General features: G+C 53.9%; 1 protein-coding gene across 2 annotated transcripts in view; it reads right to left on the bottom strand.

Moving 5' to 3' along the window:
• CRTC1 (CREB regulated transcription coactivator 1) overlaps positions 1-22,318 on the bottom strand; it is a 70,772-nt gene extending 48,454 nt beyond the window's left edge. For both annotated transcript variants that reach the window (XM_053219599.1, XM_053219597.1), the window contains exon 1: positions 22,147-22,318. In XM_053219599.1, coding sequence (XP_053075574.1) covers positions 22,147-22,272 — 126 coding nt within the window. In that variant the 5' untranslated portion in view covers positions 22,273-22,318. The remainder of the gene's footprint in view (positions 1-22,146) is intronic.

The raw sequence follows: 22,318 nt of genomic DNA on the forward strand, positions 1-22,318 counted from the left end.
CCTCCATGATAAATAGATCATCAATGAAAATCAAACCTGACCCCACCGCCAGGCTGGCTGGGCCATGCCATCCTCTCCCTTGCCCCCTGCCCCACCTCCTGGGTCGTCTTCTTGCTCCCGGAGATGGCCAAGTCCCTCTCCCCTCAGGGCCTCTGTCTGTGCCAGCCCCTCCTCCTGCCTGAGCTCCCCCCAGCTCTGGGGATGGCCACACCCCACCCTGGGGTGGCATGCTGAGCCCCCTCCTCCAAGAAGCCTTGCCTCACCCCAAAGCCTCATCTGCTCCCTACCCAGTACGTGGCCCTGACCCGTCCCTTGGGCCCAGGAGGACCGGAGCAGTGTCCACAGCTACCTGGGGTCTAATGGGGGATGCCACCGAAAAGAGGAACACGATGTGTTCAGACACACCCAGGTGCCCAATGCAAACACGCACACTCTCGTGTGCACAGCTGCTCACAAATACGTGTGCTCACTCACTTGTGAACATGGACATGCGTGCATTCACGTCCTCCCCCAGGACTGCGTCTCTCACTGTCGCACCCCCAACTGGCTCCCACATCTGCTCTAGCACCAGGCCCAGCTGTCACCCTCTCCCACCTCAATCCACCTGGTCCAAGCCCCACCATCTCTGGCCCCACAAATGTATAAGCCTCCTGCCTGCGTGCCCAAATCAATTCTGCAGCCTCCAGTCCTCTCTGCAGCTGGCAACCAGAGTCTCGCCAAACCGCCAACCTGAGTAGGTAGGTCCTACAGCGCCTCTCCTCACTGGACCTTCTGGTCCTCACTTCCCTAGCAGCCTCTACCAACACACAGGCCCTGCTCCCCACCACGCACCCCTGCCCTAGGCTCCAGAGGAGCTGCATCCCAGCACCACCTCCAACAATGATCCTCAGACCAATGATCTGCGGGACCCACGAGGGTGGGCCACGGCTCACCATGGAATGAATAATCCTCAGAGTCCCCAAGGCTTCTCCCTGCCTGCAGCCCGACACGGGACCTGGCCCTCAGCATCATTCCCCCTCGGTGACCACCCCCCCCCCCAATCACACAGCTGCACACATGCCCGGGGTTATGACTGCAAGAATTCAGGTGGCAGTTCCAAAGAGCAGCAAAGCGGAAGCTACAGTAGGAAGGAGTATCAACCAGGGCAAACCCGACTAAGGAACGCGATACGGCGCTGAGCAATGCTGGCTTACTCACTCCTCTACTGAGACAAACCTCAAAACCCAGTCCAACTCAGAGAGACGCCAGCCCTGAGGGTCCATGTGAACACAGGCAAATAGCACTCTAGTCTGGGATACAAAAATACCATGACAAGAGCAAAGGTGCATGGGTATCCTGGGGGGTGTCAGGTGATGGAGGGGGAAGCGGTATCCCCCGTGCTGGGATCAGAGCTTTCACTGAGGTGTTGCCTCATGCACGTATCTTTCTGTTGTGGGTTGAATTATGTACCCCCAAAACGAGACGTCCAAGTCCTAACCACTGTACCTGGAATGTAACTTCGAAAACGGGGTTATTTGCAGATGTGATCAAGTTATGACAAAGCCACGATGGAGTGGGGTGAGCACTAACCCAATGATGGGGGTCCTTATAAGACAGGACAGACATGGGGCGCCTGGGTGGCTCAGTCGGTTAAGACTCCAACTCTCGACTTCGACTCAGGTCATGATCTCACGGTTCATGAGATTGAGCCCCGCGGCGGGCTCTGTGCTGATGGCATGGAGCCTGCTTGGAGTTCCCTCTCCCTCTCTCTCTTTGCCCCTGCCTTGCTCATGCTCTCTCTCTCTCTCTCTCTCTCTCAAGATTAAACAAATAAACTTAAAAACAAAACAAAACAAAAACAAAAAAGGATGATAGGACAAAAAGGAAGGCGGAAACTGGAGAGATGTGGCTACAAGCTGAGGACGCCCAGAGCCACACCAGAAGCTGGAAGACACAAGAAGGCTCCCACCTGGAGTTCCCAAAATGAACCGACCGGCCCTGGCGACACCTTACTTTCAGACTACTGGCCTCCAGAATATGAGACAATAAATTCCTGTTTTAAATCACCGGGTTTGTGGTCATTTGCCGCCGCGGCCCCAGGAAACTAATAAATACAGTGCCTGAACTGTCCCTGAACACTCCCAGGGGACCCTCCACAAGACTGCCCTCCGCCTGTGTGCCCCAGAGCACAGTGGGAGCAGGAGGGGCCCTGCCCTCAAAAGGCACTGAAGGAGGGTAAGGAAGGTGCAGGCAGCAGGCAGCAAGGTGTGGCCAGGGGGATGGAGACCCCTCAGGTCACCACCACCTCTCAGAGTTGGGAACGATGCCCCAATCGTGCCATCCTGAAAAGCTGAAAACTCTGCAGAAACCCTTCTGATGAGCGTGGTACAAGCCCACCAGCAGTGACATCTGATCTGTGGATGGAAGGCTGCCTCTGTCTGTTCTCAGAGCATCCGTTTTGCTGCAAACAAATTACCAGGTCCATACCATGAGGCTGCCCAAACTCTACTGAGGGTGCTCCCTAACGTCTGCATGTACACTATGCCATCGTCCTAGAGATGGAACCAGTATGATTTCTGGAGCACCCGTGACCCCTTGCTTCAGGAGGTCTGCCCGCGTGAATGGCTTGCCTAGCATCGTGGCCCAGGCTGGAAGCCAGTGGGGAGTCGTGTGGGCCCTGGCGAGCACTTCCACTCCGAGGCCTCTGGGTGGGCCCCAGTGCAAGCAGAGGAAGCCAGCACAGGCCGCCCACAGGAGGCACATGGCTGCTATTTTCAGGGTGGGTTTCCACACTCACAGGCCCTCCCTCTAGGACAAGGAATGGACTGTGTGGGTATGGGGCACAGCTAAGCTGGGGACTCACGGGCAGCCGTGGCACAGGCATCCAGGAGCAACCCCTGGGTACACAAAGGGGTTCCCCACTCTGGTCCATGCCCTGGGGCTCTGCCCTGGGCGTACTCTGCAACGTCCCTGGGCCTTCGCTTCTTAGCACACGAATGGAATATTCCAGATGCACCAGGGCAGAAATCCCAGCCTTCGTCGATTCCTTGGACACTGAACTAAGACTAACCAGCAGCGAACTTTACAGTTACAGGGCCACGAGCAAATGCCACAAACCTCGACAATGTAAAGTAGTAACACGGCCAATAGAATCAGGAGTGAGCGGGGAGTGGAGGGGAGACCCATAAGTGGGCACAGAACCCCAGCTCCCAAGGAGGGATGCAACCAAGAACACGGAAGAAGTGGTTTACAAAACCAGTCTGCTCTTGGAAGACCCTCAAAAAGTGAAAACACAGAATTACCACATGACCCAGCATTTCCACTCCTAGATATAGACCCAAAAGAACTCAGGCGTCCAAACAAAAACTTACACACACATGTTCGCAGTTGCACTCGTCACCAATTGTCAAAGAGTGGAAACCCATGGATCAGTGGATAAACAAAACGTAGTTTGGCCATGCAATGGAATATTACTCAGTCATAAAAAAGAATAATGAAGCCCTGACACAGGCTACAATGTGGACAAACCTCAAAAACATCACACTGAAAGAAGCCAGACACAAAAGGCTGTGTGTTGTACAATCCCATTTATACGAAATATCCAGAACACACAAGTCCATACAGGCAGCAAGTGGTTTCCAGGAGCTAGGGAAGGGAGGAGGGATGTGACTGCTAACAGGGACCAGGTTCCTTCTGGGGTGATGGAACTGTTCTGGAACCACAGTGAGGTGGTGGTTGTACAACGCTGTGAATGTACTTAATGCCACTAAATTGGGTCACTAAAAAATGGTGAATTTTATGTTACGTGAATTTTACCACAATAAAAAAATACAAACAAGAAATGAAAAGCATCCTCAACGTCCTGGCTCAGGACAAAGCACACATCAGCGTGAAGGTGAGCAGCAGGCAAGGCCCAGAGTGTCTCATCTCAAGTCTGTGCCTTTGGGACAACAGCATAGGTAGGGAACTGCCACTGAGCAGTGTCCCTGCCCTCAGAGCAGTATCATCAAACTGGGAAGCCACTATGGCCCTATGTGTGTACCCAGAAGAAGAGCATGGCCTGTCAGAGACCCTTGGCCACGTGGCTTCTTGGCCACTGCACATCCCCTCTGCAGGCAGCCCAGGAATGGGCGGGTCCACACGGCACCCATCCCAGGGGTGGCGCGGCCGCCTGTCCACTGCAGCCCAGACAGCCTCGGGGTCCACTGGCCCACATCAGAGCCTGCAACCTGGCAGGCAGGAGCACGGTGGCCGCAGCTGCGGCCTTCCTGAGGTCTGAGAAGCATTTTAAAGAATGTGAACTGGTGGCCAACTTTTAAATTTTTTTTTGAAATTAACTTAAACATCAGAACTGCTGGCTTCTCCTGAAACACCAGAAGTGCCAACAACTTAGGGCCTGGATTCCTGGCTGGTGAATTTTTATCAGACAGAGCAGGGCCAGGCATAAAGGCACCATGGGTCCCCTCACACCCCACACCCAACCCCAGGCCTCCAAGAGGGTCGGCACAGCCTGAGGTCACCCAGCTGGCCGCAGACCCAGGGCCTCCAAGCCTAGCTCATCCCTGCTGCCCTCACTCCAGCTGCGTGGCCTGACCCAAGGCCTGGAGGGAGGAAGCCCCCACCCCACCCTAAGAAGCAGGCCAACTGGGACGGGAAGGTGTGGAGCTAGGATGCTGCATGTGGGCCAAGCAAGGCCCGGAATGCAGGTCTCACCCTGAGCCAAAACCCCAAAGAAATCCACTGTTGCCTGTTCAGCATTTAACCATTAGCAGCCCAGCCCTGAGTGGATGCCAAGAGGCCTGCAAAGCCCTAAGGAAGGGACAGCAATGAAGGCAGAGGGGTCAGCAGCCAGGCCTAGGCATAGGCTTGCTCAAGAGCCAGAGGTTCCTCAAGGGCAGCCCACACTACACCCACACCAAAGCACCCACCTGAGAATAGCTCAACACAGCCCAGGAGCCCAGGCTGCTCACACCGGCTCCTGTCTTTGCCCTCCAGCAGTCCCTGAAAATCCTGCATGTCTGGCCCAGCCATCAGGGCCACTCCCCTCCAAGGAGGGTCCACAGGGCATTGCCTGGGGTCAGCAGGATGGGAGACCTGGGCAGGCAGTTGGAGACAGAGGGAGCCCATCACCCAAGGGTGCTAGAAAGGAGGCTGGCAGGGGAAGCCAGCAGGCCCATGCTGGCTGGGGATAAGCTCTGCAGGCTCATGAGCTTGCCCCAAGCATAAAGCACAAACAGGTCCTGGTGTGCTCCAGGCAGAGAGACCAGTGGAAAAGAAAGAAGGCTGAGGATTTCCGAGTGAGAAGGCCTGTGCTGAAAACAAGCAGGAAATGGGGGGGGGGGGGGGCGCATGGGGGGAGCAGGCAGGTGGCCAAGGAGGGGACACTGGAGCTGGGAAGAGGACTCCAGGCAGGAGGCCCAGCGAGTGCAAAGGCCCTGGGGTCAGAATGAGCATGATGGGGGGAGGACCAACATGGAGGGGACAAGGGGGCCAGACCGCCCACCAGTAAGCAAGGAGGTGGGGGGAGGAGGGCTCAGAGCCTTGTGGGACCTCACTGAGTATGATGAGAAGCCACTGCAAAGATTTAAGCCGAAGTGACCTGAACCACCTTCCCCTGCATAGAGTCCTCTGTGCTGGGAGGAGCTGGATTGAGGGGCCAAGTGGGGTAGGCAACATGGGAGTGGGTGGTCCATCCTTGGCCGATGGGGCACAGACCAGATGGGGATGGGACCCCTGACCCCACTGCCTCCCAGGATGGGGCCCAATGAGACATCTGGACAGGTAGTTCCTGTCTAGGTACAAGGAAGACTGCCTAGGCAGACAGAACCTGGAGACACTGGTCCCAGAGACTGAGTACTCCCAGGTCGCACCCCTGGATGTACTTTTAGCTTCCCAAAGGGTCCGAGGACGGTGTCCACAGCCTCTCTGAACACAGCCCCTGCCTAGGACACTCTGTCCCTCTCTCATCCCCCATGCAGGTGCTAGACATCCTTCCTCCTGATGTCTCCCTCCTTCATATCCAGCCCCAACTCAGACCATGTGGCTAGTAGATAATTATGAAAGGTGCTGCAGCTGTTCTCAGTTCCTGTCACTCTACCTGTCCCCTCAACCGGAGGCTGTGCCCACTGCTGTAGGCTTCCCACTGCCACACTCGGATGAAGTCCATCATGCCTGCAGGAACATGAGGCCAAGCCAGGGGCACTCCCAGCATCCTGTCCCCTTGGGCTCTACCTTCTCACGCCCACGCACCCCACAACAAGCCTCTGCAGCTGCCGTGCCCCCTACCAGGTACACCTTCTCCTACTCCCTGGGCAAACCTCACTCAGGGTACCTCTGTGCTCAATATGGCTGCCCCATGCCCCATCTGGCACCTACTGCTCCAGAAGTGGCTGCCACACCTGAACCTCCAAGCACCAAGCAGGCTCGGAGCAGGTACTGGTCAGACGTTTGTTGACCGGAGGAGCCTCTCCAGCCTGGCACCCGTGGCTGCCCTCATAAGGGACGCCCTCCCTCATCCTACTGCTCCTCCTCCAGCCTCTGCCTTGTGATCCCCTCCTAGCTCTTTCGAACATGATTCTGCGTGGATTCAGGCCTCTGCGCCCCTCATGTGTCACCCCACCTGGGGAGGCCCCGAATGCCAAATCAGCCAGCAGCTCACGAGCGCCACCTGCCCCTGCCCTCAGAATGCTCTCCAATGCTGAGGAACCTCCTCTATCCCAGCAGTCCCCACCAATCCTCCCCTCCACACTCCTGCTCCTCCTGGCCCGGGCCAATGGCACCATGGTCTTCCTGTGTCGCAGCCTGTGCCTCCCTCAGGCTTCCCACACTCACTGGCCTGGCAGGCACCTCTCAGCTCCTGAGCCCCCCAGGACCCTATGCCTTCCAAAGCCGGTCTCTTGCTCCCCCTGACCAATCTTTTCTCAAGCTCTGCCTAAGACTCAAAGCTAATCTTGGGTCTGCCCCTCCCTACCCCATCAGCTAGTTTCTGGATCATGTCTAAGCTCCCCAGCTTGGCTCTTGAGGCCCTTCCAGATCTGACTCCCACCCCTCTCTCTCTTCTCTTGCCACTCACCCCCTACCCAGATTCACCTTATAGAACAGTCATGCCCCTGACAATCCCCCTCCAAGCTTCTGTGCCTCCATACATGTCATTCCTCCTCTTCCCAAAGACCCTTCCCCTCTCTACCTCCCTCCTGTCCCACCACAGAGCTCTCCTCTTCCAGGCAGCCCTCCCAGCTTGGCCCCACCCTCCTGCAGCCTCTTCTCTCCTCTAAGCTGGTAGCCTCTGCAGGGCAGTCAGCAGACACGACTTCCTACATAGAGCACCAACTGCACACAGGTATAGTCCTAAGGGCTATCCATGCACTGACACAGATGACCCCCTCCACAAGTGCACCTGAGGAGTCACGATGGGGAATCTGACAGGACCCGGGTATATGCTTGCCCAGGGTCACACAGCTGGGAGGAGGACAGCAGGACTTCATGTTGTTAAGAGGTAATACTGCCCAAAGTAATCTAGAGTCAATGCAACCCCTATCAAAATCCCAACAACGATTTTTGCAGAAAGAGAAAAATCTACATAAAATTCATATGGATCTCAAAGGACCCTGAATAGCCAAGACAACCTTTAAAAAAAAAAAAAAAAAAGAAAGTTGGCCGACTTACACTTCCTGACTTCTAAACTTACTACAAAGCTACAGTGATAAAGACAGTGTGGTACTGGCATAAAGACAGACATAGAAACCAACGGCATAGAAAGCCCCGAAATAAACTCTCACATACATGGTCAAATGATTTTTGACAAGGGAGCCAAGACCATTCAAAAGAGAAAGGACGGTCTTTTCAACAAGCGGTGCTGGGAAAACTGGATCTCCATAGGCGATGAACGGAGTTGGACCGACACCTTATTCCATATATAAAAATCGACATGGATCAAAGGCTGAAAGCTAAAACTATAAAACTCAGAAAAAAAAAAACAGAGGAAAGACTTAATAACATTAGATTTGGCAATGACTTCTTGGCTATAACACCAAAAGCATACTCCACAAAAGGAAAAATACATAAATTGGACTTTATCAAAATTAAAAACACTTGTGTAACAAAGGACACAATCGACACAGTGAAAAGGCCCCGTTCTCATGGAACGCGAGAAAACATTTGCAAATCATAAATCGGATAAGGGATTAATATCCAGAACGTCTACAGAACTCCTAAAACTCAACAACAAAAAAACAAATCAAAAACGGGCAAAAGCCTTGAATAGACATTTCTCCAGAGAAGATCTACAAATGGCCACAGGCACATAACAAGACGCTCAATGTCACTAGTCATTAGGGAAATGCATATCAAACCACAATGAGATACCACCTCACACCCATATCGATAGAATAAAAAACACTATAAAACAACAAGTGGTGAGGATGTGGAGAAACTGGAACCCTTGTACCCTACTGGTGAAAATACAAAATGGTGCAACTGCTGTGGAAAACGGGGCAGTTCCTCAAAAAAAATTAAACAGGGAACTGCCATATGATCCAGCAATCCCACTTCCGTCTATGTATACCCTGGAAGCAGGGATTTGTTCACCCGTGTTCACAGCAGCCAAAAGGTGGAAGAGACCCAAGTGCCGACCGAAAGGTAAGTGAATAAACAAAATGTGACGCATACATACAACGAAATATCATTCAGCCTAAAAAAGAAAGGAAATTCTGACACACTACGACACCGATGCGTCCTATAACACTGAGGACAGCATGCTAAGTGAATTAAGCCCATCACAAAAAGACAAATACTCTGAGTCCACTTATATGAGTGGTCCGATACACAGAGACAGGGAAGTAGAAAAGTAGGAGCCAGGGGCAGGGGGAGAGAGGGCGAGGAATTAGTGTTTAATGGGGACAGAGTTTCAGTTTCGCAAGATGAAAAAAGTTCCGGAGATGGGGATGGTAGCACCACCACAATGTGAACGTGTTTTATGCCCCTGAACCACACATATAAGAATAATTAAGATCAGTAGGCCCCTGGGTGGCTCGGCCGGTTAAGCGTCCAACTATTGATTTTGGCTCAGGTCATGATCTCACAGTTCGTGAGTTCAAGCCCCGCACCCGGCTCTGCACTGACAGTGTGGAGCCTGCTTGGGATTCTCTGTCTCAAAATAAATAAATTGACTTAAAAAATTAAAGTAAGGGGCCCTGGGTGGCTCAGCTCAGATCATGATCTCACTGCTCATGAGTTTGAGACTCTGCTGACAGTTCACAGCTTGGAGCCCGGAGCCTGCTTCAGATTCTGTCTCTTCTCTTTGCCCCTCCCCCGCGCGTGCTCTGTCCGTCCCCCTCTCTAATATAAATAAACATTAATTTTTTCAATTAAAATAAAATAACAATTTTTAAGATGATAAATTTTATGTATGTTTTAGCACAATTTAAAAAAAGGAAAACTATAAAAAGACAATTGGCACTATGGGATTCCTGCCCAAAACCCACCACCTCAGCTCAACTGCAAGAAAATACCAGAAAACCACCCTGAGCAACAAAAAGATAGAGCAGTTCTCATCAAGGGGTTGAAGGTCACAGATGACACAGAAACCCTAAGCAGTGGCCCTGGATCAGAGACCAAGGACACACGACGACCAAATGCGACATGGGAGCCTGGACGGGATCCTGGGCCAGAAAAAGGTCACACTGGTGGACATCTGGGGAAATCCAAAGGCACTCCAGAGTCTAGTTAATAGAACCGTGCTGACACCCTCACTGACACGTGACATGTTCAAGGTGGTGAGGAGGTAATGAAATGGTCTGTACTTCTCGCTGAATCCAAAACTATCTCAAAAGAAAAAGTGAAGAGAAATGAATAAGCCCACTGCCCCCCCCCCAAACAAATCTGAACAGCCATGTGGTGGCATCTGTCACATGCCAAACCATGGCCCACGGGTGCAAAGGGTGAGACCCTGCCCTCACAGCTGTCCCACGGGGCACCCTGATGCCAGTCAGGCACAGAGCTATGTCCTAATCTGTACAACTCTACAGATGGGAAACTGAGACACCGAGAAGTGGAGTCATTTGAGGGAAGCCAGCAGAGGCAGGGCTTGAGCCAGAGAGAGCCACTTGGCTAGTCGCTGGGGTGATAGCGGGGGACACAAGTGGTCCCCAGCAGGGCCCTGTTATGGACCCTCAGGGCTCCTCCCTCTGCAAGTGCTGAGCCAGCGGTGAGGGAATTAGCATCTCCTTGCCACCTGCAGGCAAAGACTGAGGCTGCCGGTCCTACAAATCACTCCCGGGGCTGTGCATTGATTCCGTGATGATTTAATGAGCCGCTCCCGTCCTAATTACAGCTATCAAACCCCGCCTGCCTGGGAGGACAGAAGGAATGGAGAAAGCACGATGCTCACAGGTGCAAAAGGACCCATAGAAGAGGGCAGCTGGTTCAGTTACTTGAGAAACACTGAACTTACTGAGAAAAGCTTTTTAGCCAGGCTGGGTGTGGACACAGTGACCCCTTTGCGAGACATGCTCTGCTGCCCCATGTCCCCAGCCCTCGGGTCCGAGGACTGGCTGGCCCTGCAGAGCTAGCCCCAGGCACTCTGCCTGGCTGGGCCGACACTTCCTCCCAGAGATTTCCAGGCAAATGACCAGCTGGCAGTCACCCCCCCGCCCCCACCCCCACCCCTCCTGCGCCCAGGTGAGCCGTGTCAGATGCACGGAAGAAACAGGAAGTGCTTTAGGTTTTCTGTTTTCAATTTTCATCAGTTTTGAGACATAAATGATTTTTTTTTTTTTAAAGGGAAAAAAAGGTGTGGCGGAGAGCTTCCCTGCAAGCCCAGCAGCAGGGAAGGCAGGCTGCAAAAGTTCTCAAGGGACTCCACCCCTGGACAGGGAGCCCTAGGCAATGAGAGAGAGACCATGGAGCATTTAGGCTGTATCTGGGAATGAGTGCTGGTCCACTAGCTGACTCAGGAAGTCTGTCCTTCCAGGCAGAGACTCACCTCTCTGGACAGAATGCCACACCCCAGCTTTGGGTTGAAGCCCCCATGACCAGTGGGGTGTCAAGCTGGGACCACAGAGAAAGAGGAATTTACATATGAAATTAGGACTCCGGGTCTCTTGCAAAAATGCCTTTCCTCAGTACCGGGGCCCCCAGAGCACAAAGTCAAGGCTATTTAATATACCCCCCCCCCCCCCACCTCATCATCTGCCTGGGGAATCAGATTCCTGATTCTTAGATGAAAGAACATGTGCCAAGTCAGCAAGTCCTGGTTTGTAATGAATCTAGCACCCATGACCTCTGGGGGGCGTGCGTGGAGGGAGGAGACTCCTGCCCCAGTTTCCTCTCATGTCCCTGCAACCCCTCATATGGCAGTCAGAGGAATCTTTGCTAAACCTACATCTCACATCACAGCCCTGCTTAAAACCTTCCTAGAGCACCCCACTACCAGACCCTGACCAGGGCCCACAAGGTAGCATTCCCTGAGCTCGATCAGGTCAGGATTCCCCTCTATGACAAGCTTCAGAGTCTCCATTCCCATGGCTCGTCCGTCCTCATCCCCCGGGCTCAGTTCAAACATCGCCTCCCCCAAAGGGTGCCCACCCCATTTCACTCTCTTAGAGCCATGACCTGAGGGCTGGAGACCAGCTGGCCACTGTTTCCAGTGACTTGTTCAGCAAGGCATCCCCACAACACAACACCAGGTAGGTGCTCAATACATACTGACTGGAGCAATGGACCTTCCAGTCCAAACTGTGGCCACTGCAGGGAGACCTCACTGGGCAACCTTGACACTTCTTAATGCTGTTTCCCAGGGCATCATGCTGCCCCAGGCCCACTGGCCCCAAGCCCACATGCATCTGCAGTCCATCCCATAAAACACCACGCATGGTCAATACTCAAACCTTCTCCCTGAAGTTGTTCAGGCAGACTGAAGCTCCAGAAAGACCACCATGTTCCCACCTGGGTCCTTGGCCCCTCGGCACCATGTTACGTGTTCCAGATTGATAACAGGAATACACAACACATTCTTGGTATTTAAGGGGGGTAAGCCTGACTGTGTGGTGGGAAGTTGGCCCTTTTAAAGGACGCTTGCACCTAGGCAATTCCAGAATGAACTGGAGACAGGCCTGCCCTCAAGGAAGTCACAGTCCAGTGTCTGCTTAGCACCTGCTGAATGCCCACTACGTGCCTGCTGAGTATCTGCTGAGCATATCCTGTGTGCCTGCTGAATTCCTGCTGAATGCTTGCTGAACACATACTGTGTGCCTGCTGAATGCTCAAGTACTTATTGTGTGCACGCTAAATGCCTGCTGAGTGTCTGTGGTGTGCCCACCAAGAGTCCACTATGTGCCTGCTGCCAGGTACCTGCTGAGCACCTGCTAAGTACACACAGTGTGCCTGCTGAACACCCGCCACCTGAAAAGTGCCCACTGAGCGCCGCCATGCGTTCACTGTGCACACACCTCCAGGAGCTCAGCAGCAGCGACCACGCAGTGAGCATCTATGTACTGGCCCGATTCTGGATGCCTTACGTGCATTAACCTAAATCTGACCACAGAGTGACCAGAGACCACCGTGACCTCTGCTTCACAGAGAGGAAGTAGAGCACAGAGGAAGCTCACCCGGATCTAAGCTCACCCAGAAGGAAGCAAGGAGAAGCCTAGCAGCCATGGCCCTGGGCTTGGCACCAGGTGCTACAGAATCCCCCCACATTTTCTGTACTTTGTTTCCATTTGGCAAATAATAAATATTGACTCTCTCTATGTCCTTGGCCCGTGAGGCAGGCAGTGGCTTCCTTGTTTGTGCACCTGGACCCCCATCTGACCGGCAGCACCATGGCTACGCCCAGCTGGGGCTGGGCACCCACCTCTGGCATTGGGCTGGATGTGGAAGCAGGAGGAAGGAGAGGAGGTCAGAGACACCCCAGCCAGAATCAGGGGGCCATTCCATCCCATGAGCTCCAAAGCAAAATAGGACTCTCCCACCCCCACCCCTGGTTCTCTGTGGTTCCCCCATCACAGTGAGCCCCACCTTGCCCTCCTTCCTCTGACCTCCTGATTAACTCTGTCACTATTACCCCCTACATGTCCCAAATCAGCCCTCCCTTTGTCCTCACCATGGCCCACCCTAAGCTGCTGCATACCCCCTCCCTGCTATGGAGCACAAGGACACACAGGTAAGGACACACAGGTGAGGCCACACCTGGTGTGTGCATGCATGGGGACAAATGTGATGAATGTCTGGTTTGCAAAAACCCAGGGACAACCTTCATGATCCTCAACAGATGGATATGAACTAAAGTCCAGCATACAAAAGGGTCCCTCTATGCCTACGTTAAGAAAAACATGAGCCCCAGAATCAGGCATGGGTTCAAACCTGGCCCCTCCACACACAGTGAGCCATATCACCTCTCCCACCAGTTTCTCATATCTGCAACAGGAAAAGCAGCAGCTCTTTCTCGTGGGTTACTGCAACAACCCACTGGCCATACACACGTGGGCTCTAGCAAGTCTGGCTCCTGCCACTCCCTGCATCTTCATGTCACTTATGTTGTCATCCTGCTGGAACCTTCCATGGCTCCCCATGGCCCACATGCAGGGTCTGGCCCAGGGCTCTCCACCACCTGCCCCACCTCCCTCGCCGCTGCTCTACCCATGAAAGTCTATGCTCCTAGAGCACAGGGTTCTAGGAGCCCGGAAGGCTCTGCTCCACCCTGACCGGCTGGCAAACTCCCAGAGCGGTGCGAAAAGAAAGAAAACATACAGGACACTGGGTTAGTCCAACTCGGATCGAACCCCAACTCACCTGTTTCTAATGCTCTGTGACATTCTCCAAGCCTCAGTCTCCCCCTCTAGAAACTGGGGAGGATACCATCGCTGCCCGGGGGTGTTGTTACCTGTTGCCAGGCTTGACGCTCGTATCTCATGGAACCGGGGCTCCACCCAGCCCTTCTGCGCCTGCACAACCCCAGCATATCGAGGGCTGCCATAGCAGGGTTGCTCAGCCTTAGCACCGCAGACACCTGGAGCCAGGTTATCCTCTGGGAAGGGGCTGTCGGGGTTGGGGGGCACCACAGGTGGGGTGGAGCTGTCAGGGCACTGCAGGGTGTTGAGCAGCATCCCCACTCCACCCACCAGATACCAATAGCATAGCATCCTCCGGCTCTAAGTCCTGACAACCAAAAACATCCCCAGATGCTGCCAAATGCCCCTGGAGGCAGAAATGGATGGGGTGAGCACCCAGTAGGTACCACGCATCTTTGATGCTTCCAGGCCACATCCCACCCCTGACATCACCACGGCATTTTCCAGAGGGTCCCATTTGAAAAAACTCCCTAGCACCAAGTAAGTACTCTGAATCCTGACCGCTGAGCCTGCAGAAACAGAAATCCCCCAGCACCAGAAACCAGAAAGCCCCCAACACAGAAAGCAGCAGAAAAGGGCTGACACTTAGCCTCCCACAATACCTGCAATGGCCCAGCTCTGACCCAGAGAAATCTAATTAATTCCAACCAGGACCAGAAGGCCCACTGCAAGGACAGGAGTCACTTTGCACTGTACCCCTGGCCAGCTTTAGGAACAATGACAGTGGAACACCTTCCTTGGCTCTATGGACCAACAAATACCACCGTGCCACCAACCTACCGCCAGACAGCTGGTTCACACCCCTGACCAAGGCTGGCCCTCTCCCTCTGCTTGGCACAGCCCTGGTGACCACAGTGCACAGGCCTCTTGGAAAGGCCTGCACGACAAGGTCTTCAGGTCCCCACTCAGAATTCAGGCTCCCACAGTGGATCTTCAGAAGCAGAATCTGGGAGGAGTCCAGGAGTTTGCATCCTTCATCTCCAAGGTGGTTCAGGGGCCCCGGAAAGTGAGAGAACAACCGCCCACCATCTTCCCAACCTTCCCTGTTGCTCTAAGTCAGCAGGTCTCAAACTGCAGGACAAACCCATTGTCCTGGGGCCCGCAAACTCCTTCTACAAAGCGCCAGACGGTACGTATTGTCGCCTCTGCAGACCAGGTGGTCTCCGTCAAAATGACTCAACTCTGCCACAGATGAGACATAAACGAATGGGCGTGGTCGTGTTCTAATAAAACTTTATTTACAAAAACAAGCGCAGCTTACTGATCCCTGGATTGGCAGGTTAAAAAATCAATTCAGCGGGTCCCCACTACCATTCTACGTTAAATAGAAGAAAACTGGTTATATCTACTTTCCCCAGGTGTTGACAGGGTCAACAAAGGGAGGGCTGGACTCCTTGGAGAAAGTTGTTTTGATTTTATGTTTGCTGCTGGGTGCTGGGAAGCCACAAGACACAGATTTCTAATCATGAGTCAGTCAAGGAAGTGAGCAGGTATCTTCGGGACTAAGCCCTCAGCTCTCATCCTGTCCCTCAGCCGGTCACACGCTCCTCTTGCCCAGCAAGTGTTTGCTTGAGCCCATTTTCACCGTGCGGGCACATGCTCAGGAGCGGAACTGCCATGTGTATGGATTCAGCAGGTGGTGGCAGGTGGTGACAGGGTGCTGTGGTAGGGTCCACCTGTTCTGGGGAATCCAGGAGGACTTTCTGGACCTGTAGTGTGCATGGAACCAGGGGTGTCTGGGACCGGGCATGAGCTCTGGGAAGGGTTCCCAGGACCTCAGGCTAGTGGGGGACACTCAACAGTCACCTGTGGGAAGCACGCATGGAAAGGCTGGAAACAAGGCTGGGGCTCCCTCCTTTCAAATGACAACTTAGAAGCTGGTCTCTTGCAGGCTGTGGAGACTGCAGCTCCCAGCCTGATCTAGGAAATGACTTTCATAGGGAGAAGAGCCATGGGTCACACACAAAGGGCCATGTGATGCACCCCAGAGCCACCACTTCTGTAACAACAATAGTTAATGACAGAAAACATGTATTCCCGGGTCTAAGCCGGCAGAGGAACGTGGGTTTAGCTGCAGAAACAATCACATCTCAGAGAAGCCAAGACCCAAGTGGGACCAAGCATGCTCTGGCAAGCGATAGAAGGTTCTAGTTTATGGTTTTAATTCCTTGTTTTGGACACGTTCTGTGCGATTGTCTCAGGGCTGAGCAGCAACTCTACTTCCCAGCTAGGACACCACTCTGGGCCTCAGTTTCCCCATCTGCACAATGGGGAAGACGACACCTCCTCTCTGAGGGGGGCTGAGCATCAAGGATCAGGGACTGAGTAAAGGCCACATGGTGCCAGGCAGGGATCAGGAACCAAGGGTGCAGAGGGCAAACTCTACCCACTGTCTTAGGATACAACCCCAAATACTCATCTCGCCCCCCGGGCCTTGCTCCTGGTGTTATCCCTCTGGTTCAGTCACCACTGGCCTGGAGACCAGCAACGGACTGTGGGTCTCCAGTTCCTGATGACAGACGAATGAAGGGTGCGCTCTAGGCCACACGGCCTGTGCCAGTGGGCCAGAGAAGGACAGATGTGTGCATCTGCAGACAGCCCCCAGGCCCACTGTCCCAAGGTGGTTTCAACAAGGCACCCAGACTCTGCCTTAGCCAGGGGAGAGAGTGACCTGGGGCCGCCGTCACAAACGACCACAAACTGAGAAGTGTAAAACAACAGGACTTTATTCCCTCACAGTTCTGGAGACCACACGTCTGAAATCTAAGTGTCAGCAGGGTCGCATTCCTTCCGGAGGCTCTAGGGGAGGATCTTCCTTGGTCTCTTCCAGCCCCTGGGGGCTCCAGGCATCCTCGGCTCACGGGTGCAGCACTCCCGGCTCTGCCTCCGTCATCACATGGCCTTCTCCCGTATGCGCCTGTGTGTTCTCCTCTTATGAAAACACCAGTCACTAGATTTAGGACCACCCTAAATCCAGTATGATCTCATCTCGAGTTCCTTACCCTGATTTCATCTACGTCTTTTCCAAATAAGGCCACAGCCACAGGTTCTGGGGGGCAGGACGTGGGCAAATCGTTTTAGAGGCCCCTATCCTGTTCAACTCAGTGTGCAGCTCACAACCTGGAGAGCAGGAGACTGCTGGGGCTTTCTGGGGGCGGGAGATGGCTCACTCCATCCTCTCAAACAGAGCAGCTCGGGGAGTCCTGCGTGCGTGTGTGTTGAGGCTGCAGATGGCACCAGACACTTGAAGCAGCCGGCACAGAGGCAAACAGTGCCAAAGCCAGGACTGGGGCCAGGACCGGGGGCGGCCTTCACGCTCAGCTAACCCGAGCCACCGCTGCGCGATGCCTGCCGCCCAGGGACCCGTTTTCCTCCAGCCTGTGCAGAGCCACCCCCATAACAGGGTAGGGCCAGGAGAACACCCTCCTTCGGTGCAGCCATAACTGGCAGCCCTGGCTGGGCCGCCACGGACTGCTTGGCGTGTGGGCTTTCTCTGGCCCAGGTGCTGCTCCCTGGGATGCTCAGTGATCAGTCACACACAGAGCCTGCTGTGTCCTGAGTCCCGGGCAGGCAGGTGACACACCCCGTTCCTTCCCCTGGCTCCCGCCACGAGATCTACCCGCACACTCAGACGGCTCTGTTGCCGAAATATCACCAAAAGCCACGGATCCTGGTCACTGCCACAGACACCTCCTTGCTCAAGTCACCTCTGCCCGGTCCCCGACGTAGGTGCTTAAGCAGCCTCTCACCAGCTGCCTGCCCTTGCCCGTTCAGCTCACAGCCACCTTTGTGAGACACGAAGAGTCCTCGAATGGTGAAGTGGGGAGTTACTCTTCGGCCTAGCACCTAGTTACTCTCCGGCCAAGCACCTCCGTTCCTTGGTACACACTCAAGGGAGAAGACCCGCAGCCACACAAGCTCCTGGGCGCGTATGTCCGCGACAGCGATACTCACAATGGCCAAAAGGCGGAAACAACCCAAATGTCCCTTGATGGATGAATGGATATATGGAAAGGAGCGGAGCCACAAAATGGAGTATTATTCAGCCTTAAAAAGGGAACGACGCACAGGCCCAACATGGTGGATGTACTTAATGCCGCTGAGCTGTATGCACAAAAAGGGTGAAGGTGGTAAATTTTATGGCCTGTGTATTTTACCACAATTTTTATAAAAGGAATGAAGCACTGACACACACGACAATGTGGATGAACCTTGAAAACATCGTGCAGAGTCAAAGAAGCCAGACACAAAAGGCCACACCTTGTGTGATTCCATTTACATAAAAAGTCCAGAACACACAAATCCATAGAGACAGAAAGCAGATTAGTGGTTGCCAGGGGCTGGGGGAGGGGGCATGGGGTTTCCTGCTGGAGTGATGGAAATGTTCCCAAGTTGACTGGCGATGGCTGCACAACTCTGTGAACATACCCAAAACCCCTGAATAGTACGCTTTAAGGGAGTAAACTGAATGCACGGGGAATTGCACCTCAATACGCAAAGGCTCGCCATTCACCATCACAAACCCTCCCAGGGCCCCTCCCTTGGTGAAATCCAGGGCTCGACAAGCCACTCCGACCTCACCTCGACTCTTGTTCTCTCTACATGCCAGCCTCACAGTCTTCTCATGTGTTTTCTCAACCTCACCAAGCCCTTCCCACTTGAGGGCCTCGGCACCTGCCTGTCCCCCACCTGGGGAACTCTTCCCCAGTGTGAGGGGCTCCGTCTCACCACCAGGATGTCAGCCCCCCACCGTAGCCAGTACTAGCACATCACTCTGTTGCCTCTCTCCAAGAACATATGTTTTGTTCATTTGCCGGGATTCTCCTATCCCCCCTAAAACCACACTCGCTCCCCCAAGAGCATGGCCCTCACATGCCTCGTATGCTGCCGGCTCCCCAGCACCCGAGATAGTCCCTGAACAGTCCCTGAAATGTGCTGCTGCAACTTTACAGGTCAGGATTCTGAGGCCCAGAGAGGTTAAGAGACCTGCCCAAAGTCACACAGCAGAGCACCACCACCCTCCCTGCACTTCGGGCTGCCCCAAGTCTGAGGACAAGAATGGAATACTCATGCATCCACCCCTCTACCCTGCGATTTCAAAGTGGTCTCCCTGACATCACACCCCATCCCAATACCAAATCCGGTCCTCGGGGTCCCTGTCCCCGGGTGAGGTGACAGCATGGATTTATACAAAAAGGCTGCATGCCTGCTTTCACACGATACTGACATGCCTACCATCACCAAGGACTGTAGGCTGACACATGGGAACTTAAGTAGCCCTGCTCATTCCAAGAGTGGACATGCTGTCAAAGAATTCACGGGAAGGAGCAGGTACCAAACTGGCCATGTGCCGCCTGTTCACATGTAGAGGTGAAACTTCAGCATCTATCACAGGGGAAGGCGGTGTGGAAGGCTGCAGCCACGGGCGGGCAGAGGGGGTGCCTGAATCAGGCGTGTTCACTTCACCTGCACCAGGCACCGCAGATACGCCACTCATCACATGCAATGGCCAAACGGGGTTGGAAAGACTTTGCTCATCCTGGCCCCAGGTGTGGGAAAAGCCATCAGCCTGTCCAAAATGGCACAGCCATACAGGTGGGTAGAGAGCTTTGAACTCTATCTGCCCAGGTGCAAAGGTTGCACCCCTGCTCATTCAACCTTTCCTCCAAACTGAAGGATTTTTAGCCTAAGCACTGCTGACATTTGGGGCTGGATCACTCTCTGTGGTGGGGGACATCCATGAATTCTGAGGTGCTGAACGGCATCCCTTCTTTACCTACTAGATGCCAGTAGCACCTCCTCCCCCAGACGACACGACCCAAATGTCTCCAGACATTGCCCAATGTCCCTGAGGGACAGAATTGCCCCCAGTACAGAACATTGCTCTGTCTCACAATATCCAGTGTAAGCTCACCTCCACCCGGGGCTCACACCCAACTCCCAATGTAAAAGAAGACAACAGAGAGGGAGGTGGGAGACAGAAATGGTTCCCAGGACCGAGAGAACTCCTATCCACGTATCTCAAAAATCTCTTCTAAATCCATCAATAGATGACAGAAAAATAAATGTGGCCCTCCTAGTCAATGGAGTATTACTCAGCCATTAAAAGCAATGAAGTTTTTTTGATAATATGCTACAATGTGCATGACCCTTGAAATTATCGTGCTGAGTGAAAAAAGCCAGACACAAAAGGCCACATGTCGTATGATCCCATGTATATGAAATGTCCAGAACAGGCAGATTCATAGAGACAGAAAGCAGACTGGTGGTTGCCAGGGGCTGGGGGAGAGAAAAATGGGGGGGCTGGGGGAGAGAGGAATGGGGAGTGACTGCTGGTGGGGATGGGAATTCTTTTGAGGGTGATGAAAATGTTCTGGAATTCGCCACCGGTGATGGTTGCACAACTCTGTAAATACACTAAAAAACACTGATTTTTACGCTTCCAACAAGTGAATTATATAGTACACGAATCCATAAAGCTGTTATTTTAAAGAAACCTTTTTAACAACAATAATACACTTCCAACCCCGACACAGAACCCAGACCTCCAATCATGAAGACAGACATCAGCCTTGTGTGACCCCCTTCTTCTTCCTGCCACACTACATACAGCTGAATGCGAACACATGCTACATGCTGGAGACACGACGAAGTAGACATTCCTGCCCTCAGAAGCCCTGATTTATGGGGACACTCAAGGCGCAAGCTTGCTTGTTTGCTTGCTTGCTTTACTTCATTCATTCATTCATTCATTCATTCACCAATTATCTCTTCTTCGACATCCTAAGCAAAAGCACAAGTGGCTGGAGCAGGAACAGGCAGTACCCGGTCAATGGTGGGCACCCCATCAATAGGTGCCAAACAAATACACAGAAATAGAGATTCGCATTCTAGCCCACACAGTCACGACCTCACAGACAAACAAGCAACTAACTAGTAAATAACGTGACCCGAAAGTTGCACCTGAAGAATCAGAGACTGAGGCTCATGTCACAGAGGTATGTCTGCCTGGGACAGTCAGATCAGAGGCCAAATCCGGACACCGCCTATATAGGGATCTGCAGCTCCCATCCACACCCTCCCCAAGGCCCCAGGGTGCAGGACAGGGGGAGGGTCCCACCACTCTGCAGGAAGCAGCAGAGACTTACTGTCACCTGTGCGAAGCGTGCTCTCCTCCTTGAACCAGAAGGAAGGACTTGCTAGGCACCCTTGACAAAAGAGGATACTGAGGCCCGAGGAGACTGGCACCTCAGTGCGGTCATTGGGCCGGAGAAACGGGCCCAGGAGAAAAGACAGACCTCCAGCTCCAACCCTGCTCAGGGCCCGCAGTGGCTTCCCAGGTGAGGTTAGTAACCTGGTCTGCCCCTGCATGCCAAACACACCCATCAACCTGAGGAAGAACTGTCCCTCCACCCTGGTCCTGACAGGCCAGGAGCCATCCACGGCCAGCTGTCTCTTGTCTCAGTGGGAGGAACACAACCTGGTCCCCACCATATGGGCTACACGGGGAAGGGGTAGCTGTCTCCACTCCAAGCTCTAGAATGGAGCACAATCTGCCTTCCTGACCACCCTCAGGTCCCCACAGGAGAGGACGCCAACAAAACTTTCCCTCGGGTAACCCAAAAGAGAGAGGTACCGATCCCACCTCAAGTCTGCAAATGGGGATATACCTGTCCTTCCTCCAACACCCAGGGAGTGAAGGCACAGGTGACAAAGACGCAGAGACACCTGTCCCTTCAGATAGCAATGATGTCGGGGCAGCTGTTCCCCTCAGGCGGCAATGATGTGGGGGCACTGGTCCCACACCAGGTACCAACGATGTGGGAGCATGTATCCCCCTCCCCAGGTAACAATGATGCGTGCAAGCAGCGCCCAGTTCATACACCTCAGTGTCCTCCTGCCTCCCCTAGGTAGCAGTGATGTGGAGGCACCTGTCCCCCTCAGGTAGCAAGGATGTAGGGACACCTGTCCCTCCTCAGGTAACGATGATGTGGTGGCACCTATTCCCTCCAGGTAGTAATGATGTGGAGGCCCCTGTCCCCTCCAGATAATAATGATGTAGTGACACCTAGCCCAACCTCCAGGTAGCATAGATGTGGGGGCACCTGCACCCTTTCAGGTATCGGTGATGTGGGGGCACCTGTCCCGCCCACGATGCCCGGGGCGTAGGGACACCTGTACCCTCCGGCTGTGCCAAGCCCCGCCCCACGGCGCGCGCCCCGCCCCCGCGGCGCGCGCCCCCCGCCCCGTGCACACGCCGGACACGCGCCCCCTCCCTCCCTTCCCGGCCCCGAAGGGTCGACGCGGGCAGCCCCCTTACCCGCGCGGCTCGCGTCAGGCTCAGGTCCTTCATGACCTCCTCGAAGGCCGCCGTCTCCTCTGCCTGCTTCTGGTTGTGCAGCGCGATCTTCTCGCTGAATTTCCGCGGATTGTTCGAAGTCGCCATCTTCTCGCCGCCACCTCCTCCTCCTCCTCCTCCTCCACCTCCTCAC

This window comes from Acinonyx jubatus, chromosome A2, assembly GCF_027475565.1.
Source record: "Acinonyx jubatus isolate Ajub_Pintada_27869175 chromosome A2, VMU_Ajub_asm_v1.0, whole genome shotgun sequence".
NCBI classification, from domain to species: Eukaryota; Metazoa; Chordata; class Mammalia; order Carnivora; family Felidae; genus Acinonyx; species Acinonyx jubatus.